Below are 19247 nucleotides of genomic sequence, written 5' to 3'. Positions count from 1 at the left end.
GGCCCCGCCGACCAGGCCCCGCCCGCGCGACCGCGGAGTCCCGGGGGAATGCGGTCGCCCCTGGCAACCGCCCGGCCCGACGCCGCGCGGCCGGGCGGGGCGCAGACTGCGCATGCGCCACGGCGTGCGCTCAGCGAGCGGAAAAGTTAGGGAAAAAGGAAAAAAGCAACTCCCAAAAGCGTCCGGCCCGACCTCCCGGGCGCCTGCGTGCTCGGCTCCCTGAGCCGACTCCGCAGGCTGGCACGTCGCCGGCTCGTCCCGCCCCCAAGGCAACAGCGGCCCTCCGAGGAGCCTGTCCAGCGCGTTGGCAGTGGGGGGCTCAACGGGTTCGCTGCAGGAGCGCTGGTGCGAGTCCTCCAGCGACGCCGCTTCCCTCTCCGCTCAGCAGGCGCGGCCCGCCGGCACAGCTCGCTGCCAGAAGCTGCCTTCGAAGCGCTCCCCGGAGCCCGGCCCCCGCAACCTGCTTCCACGAACGACTTCGAGAACCAGCTCGCCTCCAGGACCAGCCTGGCCCGCAGAGACGGCCTGCTTCCGGAGCCTGCCCTCCCTGCGGGCCGGTCCGAGCCGTGTACCTCCACGCGGGGCCCGGGTCACTGTGGGACCCACTCAGAGTTCCTGTGAGGCTCCCCTCACCTAACGACACCCCCTTTGTAGGGGCAGGGACACCGTGCATAAGCAGGAACCACGCCAGTGTCCCTCGAGGCCCTCCGAAGTTCCAGCCTTCCCGTCCAGGTCCCCGCTGCTGAGCCGCGGGGCTCCGTCTCCCCAGCACATGCACGCGCGGGAGCCTGCGGTCCGCAGAGCTAAACCCTGTAACCAGGCCTCTTGGCCTGCCCTGGCCATCTCATGCAACAACAGCAACAAAATAAGGCGGGTGACAACTTGAAGGAATATAAAAAGTAATCCTAGAAAATTACCTGACTCAGCTGTGCATTCTTTTTCATAGCCATCATAATGTAATCAGATGTCCTGCAATCTTGACCCCGGGGCAATTATAACTTGATTCTATCAGGAGGAGAGAGGTGAAGGAGGAGGAAGACAGGCCAAATGGAGAGGACAGGTGGAGATGCTGACATTTCGTCCTCCGAAGTCCCTGAGTGACGCCTAAATCAGGCAACAGTGCTCCAGACGCGGAAGCATGTCGTTCAGAACTGTGGGATTCAGTACCAAATCACCAGCTCCAAGAGCCACGAGGGGCTGCGGCGAGAGAGGCAGCAGGGCGCCCCGAGGCTGCCGTTCTGCTGAGTGGTTCTGGCAGAACCATATGCTTGGTGGAACTGCGCCTTCCATAGCAAAGCATCCCCGAAGCTTGTTTTCTAGGGGGTGCATGCTTAGAAATTGGCAGCCAAGAACATCCAAAGTAAAACATAACCGTTTGCAAGTGAAGAGACATTTCAAACAAGGTCTGAATAGAAAGTTAAAGCACAAGCTGCACGTTACAAAGTACCTACGGAGTAAGTAACAAGTATGGAACAAACCAAAGGAAATTCTGCAAACTTAACTGGGTTTATTGCCTGTACACAGCTGTGTGTGTATGTGTGTATGTGCATATACGTACATACATGAAATAAATTAACCAAATCAAAAGACAGTACAAACAGGAAATTACTGAAGATTAAAAGTTGGCCTCAGTCCTATAACAAACAAGCTGAGTGGGAAAAAACAAAGTGGATAAATCCTTGAGAGGCCCGATCAGCAGCAAGGAGAGACTGTATCAACCAGGATCCACTTCTGATTCCATGAGATCAGAACACAGTTGTTTAGCTGTGGACGTTTAGCTGTGTTTAGGGGTGAGATGTTTCTTATTTTTCCCCAGATCATCGTTCAGCAAGGGTGGTGGAGGCCCCAGGGTCTCCACTCCCAGGTTCCTCCAGTTTGCTTTCAGCCTCACAACAGAGACCAATTGTTCCTCCTCAGAGCTCATTTCTGTGTTCCAAGGAGGAAAGCAAAACATTCCCCCAGTTCCCCTAGAACTTGGTCACATGGCCACACCTGCCACAGGGAGGCCAGGAGTTCCAGCTGACACACTGTTGTTCCAAACACAACCAGGCTGTCACTCAGGACCACGAGCCGTGGCTGCCTCGGAGGGAAAACACAAGTACAGCACATTAAGAAAGGAAAAAGAACACTAACCAAGCCTCAGGGAAGATTTTACAAACTTAGAAAACATCATGAATGTCAACTGCAAGGTCTGGAGAAATGGATGTATCAAGACTTAAATGATCAGAGTTGACCCGAGAAACGGGAGCAGACAAGAAGAGACCAATAGCACAGACTCTAAACTGCTAAAGGGGACACAGACTCTGACAGCCTATCCAGTCTATCCAGTCTGCAGACAGCACGTGTCGCCTGTCAAGGGATGCCGGTGTCCTTGACTCAGCTTGCCGGGCTAAAACGCCAAATCTGATGAAAAGAAACCACAAGACACCGTGGATGGGTTTCATCAACAAACGTAAGCTGCAGACTTTGTTGATGGCCTGGCCCCACCCACGTGCCCCACCCGTCGTTGTCGTTGCCAAATCTCGTGTGACCACCTCCTTAGCGAAGCCACGTGCTCCATGGAAAGATGGCCAGTCTCAGCCCCAGAAGGTGTAGACCACTGGTGTATAAACGAAGGGTACTGGAACCATGGCGGTGGGGGAGACACTGTCAGAGGCTGGGGACGTTAAATGTCCTGCAATGCCTGTGCACACCAGTACAGACTCACTGTCCCAAATGCCAGTAGAACATAGTGATCTGCAGAGGTCACCCTAGGACTTCAGCCAGTGATTGATCTGCGCCCATAGGCTTAGGATGCAGTTTTGCCCAGTTGGTCAAGAGGGGAGTCTTCAGGGTACTCCCTGGAGAGGCCCATAGGAGGAAGCTGTCATTACTGGGTGCAACGCCCAGAACCGTGTGGCCTCTTGCGACCGTATGTCCGCAGACATACTGAGGGTGGCAGAGAACTGGGGCCCTGAGACTCCTCTGGTTTCCGATTTGCTGAAATAACCAATCTTCTTTTCAACCCAGTTGCCGCAAGTTGGGCTTCCTGATATTTAAAGCCAAAGGTGTCCTAACTCAACACAGATATACAACTTGAATATAAATAACAGCACATCAGGTCTGGCAGTGTGTTCATGCTTAATGCTTCATAACCAAGTAGGTCCCACATTAGGAACCCACCAGCCGGGGTGATCTCACCAACAGATGAGAAAAAAGCTGTGCAGTAATCTCCATGTGGCCCCTTAAACATCTGAACAATTCAGCCACTATTCTACAAAAAATTCTAAGTAAAACGGGAATGAAAGGGACCGCCTAAATTTGATAGGCAATGCATCAAATGCAGATAATGAGCACATTACATATTGAAATCTTGAAACCATCGCATTTAAATCAGGAACAAGATTTGAATGCCTGCTACTACCCCCATTCATCTGAGGTTTTTTGAGTCCTCAGTTGAGGAAATAATGCAGTAAAACAAAATCTTAGAGAAAGGAGACACAATTATCTTTATATTCAGAGAACATGGTTGTGTAATTTGAAATACCAAGAAAATCAACTAAAAGAACTATTAAAACTGATTAGAGAATTTGGTAAGATGGCTAGTTTTTTATATTTAAGTTTATTTATTTTGAGAGAGCGAGTGTGAGCACAGGAGGGGCAGAGAGAGAGAAAGAGAATCCCAAGTGGACTCGATCTCACGAACCTTGAGATCATGACCTGGGCTGAAATCAGGGTCAATTGCTCGACTGACTGAGCCACCCAGGTGCCCCGGTGAGATATCTAGTTTTAAGCTAACTGTATGTTATGGGCTGAATTGTGCCCCCCCCCCGGTTCATATGTTGAGGCCTGAGCCCCAATGTGACAGTGTTTAGAAGAGGGGTTTGGGGGAGGTGATTAGGGTCAGGTGAGGTTGTGAGGGTGGGGTCCCACGGCAGGATAAGTGCCCTTATAAGAAGAGACACCAGGGGCGCCTGGATGGCTCTGTCGGTTGAGTGTCTGACTTCGGCTCAGGTCATGATCTCACGGCTCATGAGTTCGAGCCCCACGTCGGGCTCTGTGCTGACAGCTCAGAGCCTGGAGCCTGCTTCGGATTCTGTGCCTCCCTCTCTTTGCCCCAACCCACTCGCGTTCTGTCTCTGTCTCTCTCAAAAATAAACATTAAGAAGAGACACCAGAGTTTGCCCGCTTTCTCCAGAAGGCAGGCACACGGTGAGAAGGCAGGTGTGTGCAAACCAGGGAGAGAGCCCTCACCAGGAACTGAATCAGCCAGCACCTTGATCTCAGACTTCCAGCCTCCTCCAGAACCGTGAGAAAATAAACTTCTATTGTTTAAACCCCCCAGGTTGTGGTATTTTGTTATAGCAGCCTGAGCAGATTAAGACACTATATAAGGACCAATTGCTTAAAACACATACACACATACAAACACACACAGAGCTAGAAATAGAAATCAGGAATATTTTCAGTCACAAATGTGACAAGACTATATGATGTCTACGAACAAATTTAGTAAGAAAATTACATGATCTACAAGATGTATACAATTTTTACTCAGCAACTTAGAACCAGACTTCAATAGTGGTTGGACATACTGTGCACCTTGATGAAAATACGCACTACTGTAAAAATGTCCCTCTCCCTAAAGGTGGCTTAAACATTCAGTGTGAACAAGTACCAACGATGTTAGAAGAAAAGGGGGATAATTTTAATAATCTCAGGGTTGAAGGAACATTTTACATCAAAACAGAAAATCCAGATACCATAGAGGAGAAGATTCGAAGATGGGACAATTTAAGACTTAATATTTCTATATAACAAAAGACATCAGGAAAAAGTCAAATGACAAAGAAGAGATTTAAAAAAAAAAACCGATCCATGTGTGACAAATGGAAGTGAGAGCCCCAAGTAAAACAGTTCCTAAAAACTGATTCCGAAAGAGTCAAAGGTAACCGCAGGCAAAGTGAGGAAAGGTTATGCGTCCGTCCATGTCCAACCAGGCGAGCGGACGCCACCCTGGGTATTTCAAAAAGAGGAGACTGAACACAGCCACCGGTCCGAAGCTATGGGACAGAGTGGGGGCGCTGAGGTGGAAGGTGGGGCGCCCCAGAGCCCACAGGCCGCGGGTTCCAGGACCCCATGTCCGGCCAATGACTCACCAAAACAAACCGCAGAGTAACACGTCTGTGGGGGGAAAACCCCACATTAGCATTTAAAAAAGAAAGACAAGGAAGAACGCTCCAAACACACCTCTTTGGGGAGCCGGCAGAATCGGTAGCTGAGTCTGGCTTCCTCAGGCCCCCGGGCTCAGGGAGATGACAGGTCTTCTCCTTACACACGTCTGTATTATTGGACTTCTCTCAGCAAGAATGTACTACTGTGCTTTTGAAGTTAAAAAAAAAAAAGATGGGGCGCCTGGGTGGCTCAATGGGTTAGTCGTCTTGACTTTAGCTGAGGTCATGATCTCATGGCTCATGGGTTCGAGCCCTGCATCAGGCTCTGCACGGACAGCTGGGAGCCTGGAGCCTGCTTCGGATTCTGTGCCTCCCTCTCTCTCTGCCCCTCCCCCGCTCGCACTCCGTCTCTCTCTCTCTCTCAAAAATAAATAAAAAATTTTAAAAAAAGACTAGAAGGTAAATGAAAGAATGGAAAGTGAGGAAGTGGAAACTTTTGGTGTGAAAAGGCAGGCAAATGGCATTGGTCATTAGTGAAGGGGGCACGGGCCACCACGGGGGTTTTCCACGGACGGGGGCAGGAAGTGCTGAGGGAGTCTGCCTCACACCCGGGTACAGATACTTGGCAAATACGAGCCCAGTGGACTCTTGATGTGAACATGGCTGGGAGGAAACTCAGGCTCCTTCGCGAGCTTCTGTAAGTCCCAAACGAGGACCGGGCTGTCCGGAAACGCAACGGCCCTGCAGCAGGAAGTTGAAGGCTGGACCCTCGCAGGGTCTGGCACCTTCTGCACACACCAGCCCGTCCATGGGAAATGCCGTTAAGTGAACTCAAATGCGATCGGGATGCAGTGGAGAAATACGATGAAATCAGCCAGCTGTTCTAGAAAACCCTCACGTGGCCTGGACTGGGCTGCTTCGATGACTGTCTCTCCCCTAGCAGGTGCTGAAAATTTTGGGTTTGGGTTTTTTTGGCTCGATCTCGAATGACAAACAAGTGGTGGCACTTAAGTGACTTTCTTTCCTGTCCCCAAGTCTCAATTAGGTGGCAGTGCTGCCGCTGTTTGTTTACATTTGCATTTTTCCAGAATGGGAGGCGGAGGAGTCAGGCTTTGGAGGCACAGGATTGGGCAGAGCCGGATAGTTTAATTACGCGTGTATATGTGTTCGCAGTCGTGGCCGAGACTCTGGAGTGTGGGTGCGCACCTGTACTCGGAGAGCACACGACATAAATTGAAAAACAAATAACAGTAAAGCACGAAAAGAACATGATATACTGCCGTGCGTGTGCCGCTTGTCTGTGACAAATGAAGTAACAGGCTGCGTGGGACCACAGGAAGCCTTAATCAATGGCAGTAATAGCCACCGATGCATCAGTGGTGGGGGGGGTCGCCGAGGGAGGCTGGCGAAGAATCAACAGAACGTGAAAAATGAATTGTTTGTAAATACTATCAACAATTTTGTGTTTGTGAGAGAGCCATTCATCATTTGGAAACCACCCTTAGTAAAAGATGCACCTGGCTTCCTGGTGAGACGGTGCCATCAATCCCACCCGAGTCGCGGGGCCAGCTCAGGGCTGTCAAAGGCCCCAGAGAACAGACACACGTATTTATTCTTATTTGAAGACACGTTGAGAGGCGGTGGAGGGGAGCGGGAAGAGCCACTGAGGACCGGCTTGCAGCAGGCACAGTATAAAAAGCCCTTTGGGAACCGAGAGAACTGAAGGTCCCCTTCTTCGGGGTGCCTTGGTGAGAGGCGGCTCTGTGGGCACTGAATGCCCACCACACTCTAGAATCTTCACAGGCCACGTCTCTGCCCTTTCCCTTCTGGACATAAAGGTGCTGGGAGTGCACACGGGGAGGGAGGGAGAAGTCATGTTCTGGGCAAGGAAGGTGGCTTGCCTGCCGGCCTCTGAGGAACGGGCACTTTTGGGGCATGAGGCCCAAGGAAAGCGGGGCGACAAATTATTGTTCTCGTAAACTTGGCAGAGCGGCCTGGCTCCACGGGCATTGTTCTGACCACTGTGGGGAACTCTCGTGCTCAGAACAGCGCAAGCGAGACCCCCAGGGCTGGCCCCGAGCATTGCTGTAGGTAGTTGGCATTTACTGGTCTGACCACAGGCCGGCAGCGAGAAGCACCTGTAGGTTTCCCGCCACTGAGCCCTCGCCATAACCCTCTGCAGGGGATCCTACTGCTGAAGAGCCGCCTTGGGCCGGGAGGAGCTCTGGAGGGGCAGAGGACAGGAGGGGGGCAGGCTGCTGAGCTGGAGCCTGGGGGTGAGGCTGCGGGCAAGCCCCGTGTGGGCATCTGTGCTGTGCAGTCACCAGAGAACAGTCCTGGGCAGAGGGCCGGCTGGTTCACCACACGGTCAGCAAGAGGGGCTGCCGGGACCGAGCCCAAAGTCAGCCAGCGACGGACGCCTCGTCTCATGCGGGTTGAGGGATGAGGCCGGTGGAGACCTTGCCAGGAGACCTCTAAGAGGGGTGTGGACAAAAGGCTGCTCTGAGCGAGATCAAAAGCGAGCTGAAGGAGAGGAAGTGGACACAGGGAATGAACACATGTCCGGGAGTTCTACTGTAGCGGGAGCACAGGACTGGCGTGACACCGGGTCATAGGGTCGGGGTGGGCCATATGGCCGGCCGGCCTTTCACACAAGTACCGACAGTCTAACCATAGCACAGAAGGCAGAGGAAAGGGGGACACAGGCCTGGCACGTGCGGGATTGGGAGGGTACAGGGGCTCCCCGTGGACTGTTTCTATGTGTTGCTGGTAGAGGGAGCAAGGTCCCCCACTGACCGTGGGCTTGGGCGGGGCAGGGGGAGGCAGAGGAGTAGCAGGGGGGTAGGGCTCTGTGGGTGGGTGGTTTGCAGGGGTGAGAGGGCACGGGCCGGCCAAATGTTGCCCTGGATAATGACTGTGCCACACTGATAACTCGTGATATGTAGGGAAAAAACCCTTAATTCCAAAAACTGTGATTCATTTTGTGACCTAAGCCAGAAAGATTCACATCCTAGATGGAGCTTACTCTGCTGTCACTGCTGAATACCTCATCGTCAGATAGTTTGGGAAATAATTTATAAAATATTTTTGACATCTGCCCAGCCAGTCAACTGACAACAAGGCGTCTGCCCCAAACCTGGGACCACCTAGACATAGCTACCCTCAAAAATATACATCATCAGAAAATATGCATCATTTATTTACCAAGCAAAAAAGGGGGCATTATTCAGTGGAACCAAAGCTTCCTTCTCCCTGAAAACCTGTTTCTATTTTCCACGTATGACTAATTTTTAATCTTAGTGACTGAGCGGTAATGCCATTGTCACTGATGCTGACAATGGGGTTTTTTAAGAAGCATATGATAGATGTTGCCTTCATGGTATCCTTTTTTGGTTATCGTTCCTGTGGCGCTCTGAATAGAATGAGTTCAGCCTCCGTGGGGCCCGAGCAAATCCAGGCACAATTGTAGATTAGATGCCATCTTTATGCAAAGCTTTGGGGGCACACACTCGGCCGGCAGCGTGAGGCCAGCTACACGACAGAAGGCTTCTGTCTGGCCATTACTCACCAAAGCAGGAAAACAGCTATTTACTTAACGTCCATTTGTTCAGAAGGCAGGAAAACGGCATCTTTAATCATCTCAAACAAAGGCACTAGAACCTATAAAACAATCAAACTGTAACGCAAAAGAAACCTGTCCCAGCCTCCTCCGTATTTTTTCAGGTGGTTTCCCGTGACGGGGGTCTCAGGGTCAGAAGACCGCCCTAGTCTGCCAGCCGCGCAACCGGAACCCTGCGCAGCACCCTCAGCTCCTAGTTTCCACCTCCCTCCATCCTGGGCTGGCCACCTCGCTTCGGTCTCCCACGGGACCTCAGCTTCCCGCAGGCCTCCCTGCCCGGTGCGCCGTCTGCCCACTAAGGCCCAGTGACCTCTCAAATGCTAACGTTAGGATATTGCTATATGCTCCCGGACCCGCTGGTGAGCCCATACTCCTACACAGACACACACGCCACCCCGCGCAGCCCCTCCCCTGCAGGCACGTACAGGTGCACCCGCCCAGGCCGCGCATCCTTAGCACCGGCTGTTCCCCTGCGCGCCTTCCTTCCACAGTCACGTGTGAGCGCCTTCGCTAGGGCCCCTCTGGGCCCAGGAGTCCGTGCCCCATCGGAGGGTGACTGGGGGCCAGCTAACCCTGGGGGCGTCGTCTCCGTCCTCCCCAAGCCCCCTGCACCGACCAGCTCGTCAATTCCCCCGGGGCCTGGCCTCGCCGCCTCCGGGGCTGCTCCCTTGCTCATGCTTCCCGGGCCCACCTCCCAAACCAAGCATTTGCACAAAGGCCGTGCTCCTGAGGGAACCCGGTCTCCGCTTGCACGCCCGGCGCGTGGGCGCACCCACAAGAATCACCCCATCATCGGCCGGCCCTGGCTGTGCCCTGTGGCCACAGCTCGGCGTCCGCCGTCGCCTCTCCGGGCGGCCTCCCCACACTCAGTCGATCCCGCTGTGTGTTTGGGGTGCTCCCCTCCTCCCAAACCCCGCAGAACACGCTCATCTGCCTCCCCGCCCCAGCTGGCGGCCCGGCGCCCGGCACACCTCGCTCCTGTCACGCGCCCACCGCACCACGTGGGCCCTGGCCACCGACAGCGCCTCTGTGAGCTTTTCTCCAACACTTTCCCATTTGGCGTTCAATCGGCCAAAGCCCCGCGTCGTCTGCGCTCCTTGAGGGTCTGAAGCCGAGCACGCGCGGGGCGGAAGGCGTGAGGCTCCACCGCAGGAGCCGCCCACCAGACGCGCGCATGCGCCCGCCCGCCTTCCCAGAGGCCCCCCGCGGCAGCGCGAGGCGTGGCACGTGGCGGCGGTAGGGGGCGGGGGATGGCAGCTGCGCACGCGCAGAGCTGAACGTCGTGGTTGCGCTGCCCCGGGAGTGTGTCCGGTCGTTTTGGGGGGGGGGGGGGGTCCGGGAACCCGGAAGAGCCGCAGGGGCGGTGGGACCCGGTCCGTGGGCGCAAAGGGGCCCAGAGGAGGCCCAGCCATGGCCTCAGCGAGCTGTTCCTGTTGCTGACCTCGTTCCTCTCGGTGACCCCGGCCGTGCCCTCCGTGACCGTGCTCCCCTCTCGCACGTGCTCCTTCTGTTCTGCGAGCTGCCCTGCCCGCCCGGCCTCCTGCTCCGGCCCGGCCCTTGCCCCGCGCCACGCCCACCGCGCAGGGAAAGCGCCTGGGCCAGCCCTGGTGGGGTGGGGGGAGGGACATCCCGCTTGTCCCCAAGGGCTGTCCTCCCTCTTGGGGAGATGCTGTGGATGCGCTCACCCCTCCCCCCCCACCCCATTCCTCTACGCTAAAGGCTTCCTGCCCAGCTCCCGGCCTACCTTAGGGGGCTCCTCACCGCCTGCCTTCAGACCTGCCCTCCTCTTCGTCACTTTGCTGGTAACACCCCGGAATCTTGTAACACCTTGAGTTTACAGGGTTTTTTTCCCTTTTCTTTCAGTCTGATGCGTCTAAATCGGTAAGTTCTCCGCTAGAGTTGGCAAACGGGCTCTTCGCAGTGGAGTGTATGCCTGCATTCCCAGGACTTGGTTGTAATATTTCTTTAAAAAAATTTTTTTTTAAACATTTATTCATTTTTGAGAGTGAGAGAGACAGAGCATGAGCGGGGGAGGGGCAGAGAGAGAGAGAGGGAGACAGAATCCGAAGCAGACTGCGGGCTCTGAGCTGTCAGTACAGAGCCCGGCGAGAGGCTTGAACTCACAGACTGTGAGAGCATGACCTGAGCTGAAGTCAGACACTTAACCGACTGAGCCACACAGGCTTCCCAAGACTTGGTTGCAATATTTAAAACTACAAGCGTGAGGGGGCCCTTGGGCGGCTGAGTTGGTTAAGCGTCCAACTTCGGCTCAGGTCATCAACTCGCTTTCGTGGGTTTGAGCCCCATTGGGCTCTGTGCTGACAGCTCAGAGCCTGGAGTCTACTTGGAATTCTGTGTCTCCCTCTTTCTCTGCCCCTCCCCACTCGCTCGCTCTTGCTCGCGCACTCTCTCTCTCCCAAAAATAAACGTTAAAAAATTTTAAGCAAAACATGAGCATGAAGACATATAACCCCCCAGGAAAATGCTCAGGACCTGTTAACTGAAACTGTTCCTAGAGAGATTAATATAGTAACGGGGGTCAAGATCGAATGCCATCCGTGGACTGTCAGGTCCAATACAGACCTTGTGGGCGGTGTGTCCTTGTTCTTCTCTTGGCTGCGGGCCGACGTGAGGTTGCTGTTGCTGTGTTTTAGGTGTAGACTCAGCTGTACACACCACGGGCTCCGGGCATGACAGGTCATCGGACGTCAGGGCCAGGTCAGCTGGCCCTCAGAGCTGACCTGTTGCTTGCCCTGGGGCCTTACACGATGCAGCCCAGCCTTGTGTGTTTTCTTACAGTTACAGATGACGGCGGGGCCATGGGAGATGGTCACGATTCCAAGCTGTCCGCGTGAAAGATAAAGTTGCCCTCATGAGATAACAGAATAGTATTGGGAAGAAAAGGTGGCCTTTGCTGGGCGGGTTGTGATATTTGTTCACAAGCTGGCTTGGCTCTGGTAATAGTTTAGTCTGATCGACCCCCCCCCCCCCCCCCGCCGCAGTGTCGAGAATGGGACGGGGGCAGCGTGTGCGCACAGACACGCACAGGCGGCCTGGAGCAAGGGCTTTGGTGTCAGACTGGAGGAGACAGAGGAGGTGATCTTATCGCTTCTCCGTGCAGTTTCAGTTTCTTCCCATCAAAGACATTGTTTCAACGTTGGCTTTGCGTTTCTCCCCTTGGGAGTCACGTTGAAAGATTTCTTTGATTAAAGGAAGGAGACAATACTGAACAGATGAAGGTAGAAACTCAAAGAAGTAGAAAGAAAAGGAACCAAACCCCCCAAATCAGGGAAGATGGGGGGAACACCAGGTTTGAGTCTTTTATTTGCTGTTACTATTTCATTTTTAAAGGCACAATCTTCAGTATGTTACATTTTTTTATTTGGGTAACCCCTGGGCCTTTCTTAGTTTGCATGTCATTTTGATCAATCTAAAACTAGGTATTTTGTGTTCGCTTAAAGTTAGTTTATTTCAAATTTCATAAGGTGCGCTGCTTTTCTGTGTTGTGGGCTGGGATTGGAATCAGTCCTAGGAGGGGTGGGTGTGGTTATTTGCCAGTGTGAACCCTTTTGGTGAGTTCTGAGGACCGGCAGCCATGGGCTGGGGGTGTCAGGGCCACCTGGACCTGATCTCACGTCCCAGGCGCCATATTTGGTCTTCCCAGGGGCCACATTGGTGATGGTCCGCTTAGTGTTTTAACAGAGGTTCTAACTATTTATCATGATCCGGAAATGTTCCCAGTAAATGAATGTTATCTGTGGCTTGTAGCAGTGCTTGGAAAAAAGTACATTCTAGGGGTGCCTGGGTGGCTCAGTCGGTTGAGCATCCGACTTCGGCTCAGGTCATGATCTTGCGTTCTGTGAGTTCAAGCCCCGTGTCGGGCTCTGTGCTGACAGCTCAGAGCCTGGAACCTGCTTCAGATTCTGTGTCTCCCTCTCTCTGCCCCTCCCCCACTAGTGCTCTCCTTCTCTCTGTCTCTCTTTCACTCTCTGTCTCGCTCTCTCAAAAATAAACATTAAAAATAAACTTTTTTTTTTAATTAAAAAAAAAGAAACTCCATTCTCCATTTGGAAAGAAAATCCAGGCCAAGAAAATGGTATTGATGGTTTGTTCTCAGTCCCTTTCCTCTGTGGAGGGGGGCTATAGGGATTGTGAGGGGAATGAGGTGGGTGCAGTCAAAGGGGTCCTCAGTGTGGCCTTGGCAATGGAGTTGAGACCTGCACTCCCTGAGTTTACTGAGGCCTTGCTTTGACTCAAGCAGAAGTCAGAATCCAGTGGGATATAGAACAGTTGGTAATGACTGCTGCTTGGGGACTGGGTGTCAGTGCCTTGCACATTCACGTGACAGCTGAGACAGAGTCCTGAGGTCCAGCCCTCTCTTGGCTGCCCTTGGCCCTTTGTAGGGTTTTTGTTTTAAATAAATGATGCTGTCACAGTTTAATTGTGAACTTGGCAACAATGTAGCCACATCTTTTTCAAGACTAAAACCAAAAATGGTTTAAAAGGCACTAGGTGTCGTTGTCGCTGGCTTTCCTTTACCTCTCCTATCTGTTTTCTCCCTCTTTCCTGTGTCGGATGATGGTGTAAATAGCTCCCTTTGTCCAGTGGAACAAAGAAAAAAACCTGATGGAAAAGACTGAGGTAGGTTTTGCTTTTGAAAAGCGTGGTGCTGTAATGAATACAGGGCTCCGTGACGGGATTTGTGTATCGCTTCATGGGGAAGGAAATGATGTTTTATATTTTTTATTTATTTTTTTAACGTTATTTTTGAGAGAGAGAGAGAGAGAGAGAGAGAGAGAGAGAGAGAGGCATGAGTGGGGGAGGGGCAGAGAGAGGGAGACACAGAATCCGAAGCAGGCTCCAGGCTCTGAGCTGTCAGCACAGAACCCAACACGGGGCTCGAACCCACAAACCATGAGATCATGACCTGAGCTGAAGTCTGACACTTAACTGACTGAGCCCCTCAGGCACCCCTGGAATGAAGTTTTAGAATCAGGTAGTTTGACTTGTGTGTTCTAAATACATTTCCATTTTTTAAAAATCATTTTTATGATTTTTATGATTTTAAAATCATTTTAAATGATTTTAAATGTTTATTTTTTAGACAGAAGGAGACAGTGCGAGTGGGGGAGGGGCAGAGAGAGAGGGAGACACAGAGTCCGAAACAGGCTCCAGGCTCCGAGCTGTCAGCACAGAGCGGGGCTTGAACCCATGAACCGCGAGATCATGACCTGAGCCGAAGTCGGACGCTTAGTCGACTGAGCCCCCCGGGCGCCCCAATCATTTCCGTTTTTGAATGCAGCGCCAGGCCTTGGAGTTCAGGAGCCGTTTAACGTGATGTTCTCCCTGAGCAGTGTCAAGTTGCATCTCCTAGGTTTCTGTAATCTGTCCTGGGGAGGAGACGGGCAGTTCCCTTCACGGTCTGCCATCTGCTGCTTCAACCGTGTCCACGCCGTGAGCGGCCTGGCCACCTCTCAGAGGACATGCGGGTGTGGTGGCCCGCACGGCCAGGCTGCTGATTTGTCCAGGTTGCAGGAACTGGGATTGTTACGCTGAAATGATCCAAATGCTAACCGTTGCTGAAATTGCACAAAGATGCCTGGCTGGCCAAACAAATGCGTGTGGCCCACGTGTAGCTCACGGGCCACGGTGTTCGGCCGCTTGCTGCGCGGTGGACGTGGGATTTCTCTCTGTGCCTCATGTTCTGTCCTGACTCTTCTTGTTCTCTCATGGAAAATGGCAGAAAGTTCTGGAAACCTTCATTTTGTGCTGCTTTTAATTGTGATAAAATTTACATAACAGAAAATTCATCATTTGAACCATCTGAAAGTCTCCATTTCCGCGGCAGGAAGCCCATCTGCAGTCTGGTGTCACGACCGCCTCCGCCTGGTTCCGGAACCCCGTGTTACCCGGAACAGAAACCCCACGCTCCTCTCCCCCGCCACCAGCTCCTGACAACCACTTACCAGCTTTCTGTTTCTGTGAGTTTGCCTGTTCTGGATATTTTACAGAGTGGATCGTACGATACTTGTTCTTTCGTGTCCACGTTCTTTCGCTTGCCGTGTGTTCGCGATTCACCCACGGTGCAGCGTAGATCAGTACTCTGTTCCCTTTCGTGGCCGAGAATATACCACTTTTCACTTTCCCGTTCATCTGTTGAGGAGCGTCTGGATTGTTCGTCCTCTGGGCTCTTGTGGACGTTACTGCCGTGAACATTCACGTACAGGTGTTTATTTGGACACCATGAGGTGGAGTTGTGGGTCTCGTGGTGATTCTGCATTTGCCTCACGGAGGAGCTGCCTGTCTGTTTCCTAAAGTGGTTCTACCAGTTTTCATTCCTACCAGCGGTGTGCAAGGAATTGTTTTCTCTACACCCTTGACAGCACTTGTCATTTTCTGTCTTTTTCGTTCCCGCCATCCCACCGGATGTGTAGTTTGGGGAGCGGAGGAGTGGCTGTGTGTGCCTGGCTCGTGTTTGGCGGGTGACCTGGTGCCGGGTCTCCCCCGACGCGGCCCCACTGGCGCGCGTGTTTGGGTGGCAGTGAGGTGATGCCCTGTCACCTGCGCAGGCCATTGCACCTGGTCCTCTCTCTGTCTGGTCTGGGGTCTGTTTCTGTATATATTTTCTCACTCTGATTATTTCTTTAAAAGTTACTTTTGAAGGAGCGTTTTCTAAACCGATGCTTTCCTGGCAGGCATAGTGTTGATGGATCACTTTGCTGTCACTCCTCCTGAAGCCCCAGGAGGTCGGGACAGAGCCGCTTTTGTGGCTTCCCTCTTTGGGCTTCGACTGGGGCTGTGCTCATAGATTTGCTCTTTACCAGACATTAGTAAAAAGAGAACAAAGTCCGTTGGAAAGATTGGAGACTTCTACAAGATTTTGAATCTTTCCCTCTGTTTTTGAAACGGCAGCTTGCTGAGTGAGCAGCAGGTCCATATATTTATGTATCAGTTTGTGTTTTGTTTTTGCTTTTTATTTTTGAGAGAGAGAGAGCACGAGTGGGGGAGAGGAGCAGAGGGAGGAAAACAGAATCCCAAACAGGCGTGATGGGAGGCTTGATCCCATGAGCCTGGTGCATCATGACCTGAGCCGAGATCAAGAGTCAGACGCTCAACTGAGCCACCCGGGTGCCCTCAATTTGTGTTTTCGGTCGGCACAGACCACCAAGCCAGTGAAGATAAAAAGCCATCCGGGAAAAAAAGCCACGTAAGCATCCTGAAGCGTGATTCTCGTGGCCAACTTTATAAGCGTCACACGGGGCGTGATGGTGATTCTTGCGAATACGAGAAGGCAGGGGATGAACCTAGTGCCTAGTAGAGACTTCTTCGTGAAGTAAATGGGTGGAGCCCGGATGGGGGTAAGGAACGGTGTTGGTGCCTGGGGTGGCGGAGCCTGGGTGTGCCGTGCGGATGAAGCCAGAGGTTGGTCGGGCCACTCCTGGCAACGGCCACGAGGGCTCAGACACAAGCCATTTTCCGAGGCCGCAGCAACACACAGCCTCGGCTCGTGTGGCGCGCTGACGGGCGCTGTGTCCCGTCGGGTGCGGTGGGCACTGCGGGGTGGTGTGTGCTCTCTGGACCCCTGTCCCTCCCTATGAGCTCCAGCAGGTGGCCCGCCGGTGTGTTCCCTGTGTTCTCGGGCCGGGGTGCAGGAGGCCCTCAGTGGACATGAGGTGGTCCCCGAGGACGGAGTCCTGCAGGCAGTGCCGCACAGCACCCACGGAGAGAGCACCACGGCAGGTAGACGCAAGGCAGGGATGGGTTGAAAATGAAAAGCGAACGAGAAATCATAGGCCAAGCATCGGGAAGGAAAGGGCCGCAAGGGCTTGAGGAGGAGCCCTGGAGCAGGGCCTCGACCTGACGGGGCGGAGGGCAGCGCGGAGGAGGCGCGGTGCGGGGGGCCTTCTCTGGGAGTGAGGAGCTGACCGCTGCCTGCCGGAAGAGCGGTAGAGATCGCGGGGAGGAGTGAGTCAGGTGGGAGGAGGGCGGAGGAGGGGTACAGGAGGGGTGGTGGGGGGAGGCGGGGCGGGGCGAGGCGGGGCGAGGCGAGGGAGGAGCGCTGGGGTGGGGGCGGGGTGGGGCAGGGGGGCGGGGGAGGGGGCGGGGCCGAGGGGAGGTGGGGGCGTGGCGAGGGGGGAGCACTGGGAGGGGGCGGGGCGGGCGAGGGAGGAGTGCTGGGAGGGGGTGGGGCGGGGCGAGGGAGGAGCACTGGGAGGGGGCGGGGTGGGGCAGGGTGGAAGGGAGGTGGGGGCGTGGCAAGGGAGGAGCGCTGGGAGGGGCGGGGCAGAGGGGAGGTGGGGGCGGGGCGAGGGAGGAGCGCTGGGAGGGGCGGGGGCAGAGGGGAGGTGGGGGCGGGGCGAGGGAGGAGCGCTGGGAGGGGCGGAGGGGAGGTGGGGGCGTGGCGAGGGAGGAGCGCTGGGAGGGGCGGGGGCAGAGGGGAGGTGGGGGCGGGGCGAGGGAGGAGCGCTGGGAGGGGCGGAGGGGAGGTGGGGGCGTGGCGAGGGAGGAGCGCTGGGAGGGAGCGGGGTGGGGCGGCGCGGAGGAGAGGCAGAGCCCACGCCCACCTCAGGCCGTTGCGTGGGTGCGGAGCACTGTTAACGTCCAGTGGAGGGAGCCCTACCTGCCGGCGTTAGGGCCGTGGGGAGGCGTGAGGGATACCTACAGAATGTTCTAGTGGAGGCGCCGCTCTTGAAATGAAGGTTTTGTGGCTCTGCTGGGTTGGGTTGGCCTGGTGGCGTGCACCGCCATCCCGCAGTGGCACGTGAGCTCGCAGGAGGGTGACAACAGCATCACCGGCCAGGCGAGGTACAAGGGGCTGTGGATGGACTGCGTCACGCAGGGCACCGGCGTGTTGAGCTGCAAGATCGGCCACAGAGGCCACCTGATGGCGGCGTCCCGGGGGCTGGGCTTCCTGGCCACGCGCGGACACGATGGGCACGAGGTGTGCAAGCTGCAGGGGAGAGGACCAAGTGAAGAAGGCCCGGGTAGCCATGACGGGAGGCGTTATTTTCATCGTGAAAGGCCCTGCGGCCTCCACAGGACGACTTGTTCTGGCGTGGCCACCAGATTGTCACAGACTTTTTTTTTTTTTTTTTTGAGAGAGAGAGAGGGCAGGGGAGGGGCAGAGGGAGAGGAAGAGAGAGAAGCTTAAGCAGGCCCCAAGGCTAACACAGGCTCGATCTCAAGACCATGAGATCATGACCTGAGCTGAAATCAAGAGGCAGGTGCTTAGGGGCACCTGGGTGGCTCAGTCGACTAAGCGTCTGACTTTGGCTCAGGTCATGATCTCGCATTCGAGTCCCGCGTCAGGCCCTGTGCTGACAGCTCAGAGCCTGGAGCCTGCTTCGGATTCTGTGTCTCCCTCTCTCTCTGCCCCTACCCCCACCCACACTCTGTCTCTCTCTCTCTCTCTCAAAAATAAGTAAACACCAAGAAAACCCTTTTTTAAAAAAGAGTCAGATGATTAAGTGAGTCACCCGGGCACCCCTGTCACAGACTTTTATAAACCGGTGCCCCCCATGAATGTTAGGTACAAGCTTCGTCCTGCTGTCTTCATTGGCTGGGTGGGGTCTGCCCTGGTCATTCTGGGAGGTGCGCTGCTTACTTGCTCCTGTTCCGGGAGTGACAGCAAAGATGGGTACCGGGTACCCCGCTCCTACCCTAAACGCAACTCTGCCATGCGGTATGTGTGGGCTGGGACCCCCTGGCCCGGCCTGGCAGCCTATGGTGTGCCCAGCGGGTACCTGAAATGACCTGGGGCAGAGCTCAGCCCGTGGGCAGGGTGCGGAGCAGAAGCCTCGTCACCCCTGCCCTGCACACCATGTACAGTGCCCCGGGGGGGTTGGGTGAGGGAGACACAAAGAGGAGAGGCTGTGCTTTTTATACAGGAATAACAAGGTATGTTTTGGGGGGAAAATGGAGTGTAGGTACCGGCGAACCACCACTGATGCACCTGTTCCGTGGCTGCATTGCTTCTGGCCAGTCCTTGATGAGCTCCGTCCTGTTGCCATCTTTCAGTGAGGAAAGCACAGTACACACGATAACACAGGACACAATTCACAATACAAGAAGAAGGGACTTGCTGAAGGTGACATGGCCACTAAGCAGAGGATCAGACGGCGGCTGCCAGCAGCCGCGTGTGGCTTTGAACCCGAGATGTGGCCGGTCCCCATGGAGCTGCGTTGTGGGCGTAAAATGCATGCTGACTTCGAAGACTCGCTAGGATACAAAGTATGAACTAATGCATCAGTTTTTTATGTTGATGACACATTGAGATGACATTGTTTTGGGTATATTGTTTAAAGTTAAGCATGTTTTAAAAATCCCATTCACATTCTTTTGGCTTCTAGACCATTTAGAATCCACATATGGTGTCACGTTTGTGCTGGGCGCACCGACTCACACCCCGTGAAGGTGGGCGGGGGGCCCTGGTGCAGCCGTGGCCTTCGGGGTCCCAGCAGTCTCCGTCTCTCTTG

General features: G+C 54.4%; 1 protein-coding gene across 1 annotated transcript; it reads left to right on the top strand.

Annotated features, from left to right (window-relative positions):
- The first annotated feature begins 48 nt into the window (after positions 1–48).
- LOC124507576 (claudin-7-like) lies at positions 49–18524 on the top strand. The gene is given in 6 exon segments (XM_047073880.1): positions 49–145; positions 338–568; positions 16378–16512; positions 17472–17691; positions 17693–17827; positions 18245–18524. Coding segments are annotated over 6 exon segments (1098 nt in total).
- Positions 18525–19247: the final 723 nt, after the last annotated feature.

This window comes from Lynx rufus, unplaced genomic scaffold (assembly GCF_022079265.1).
Source record: "Lynx rufus isolate CCGP_SWC_20201006 ecotype Redwood Valley unplaced genomic scaffold, mLynRuf1.p SCAF_12, whole genome shotgun sequence".
Classification (NCBI taxonomy): Eukaryota; Metazoa; Chordata; class Mammalia; order Carnivora; family Felidae; genus Lynx; species Lynx rufus.
Note: the sequence above shows the minus strand (reverse complement) of the source record. Positions and strands in the feature narration are given on the sequence as shown.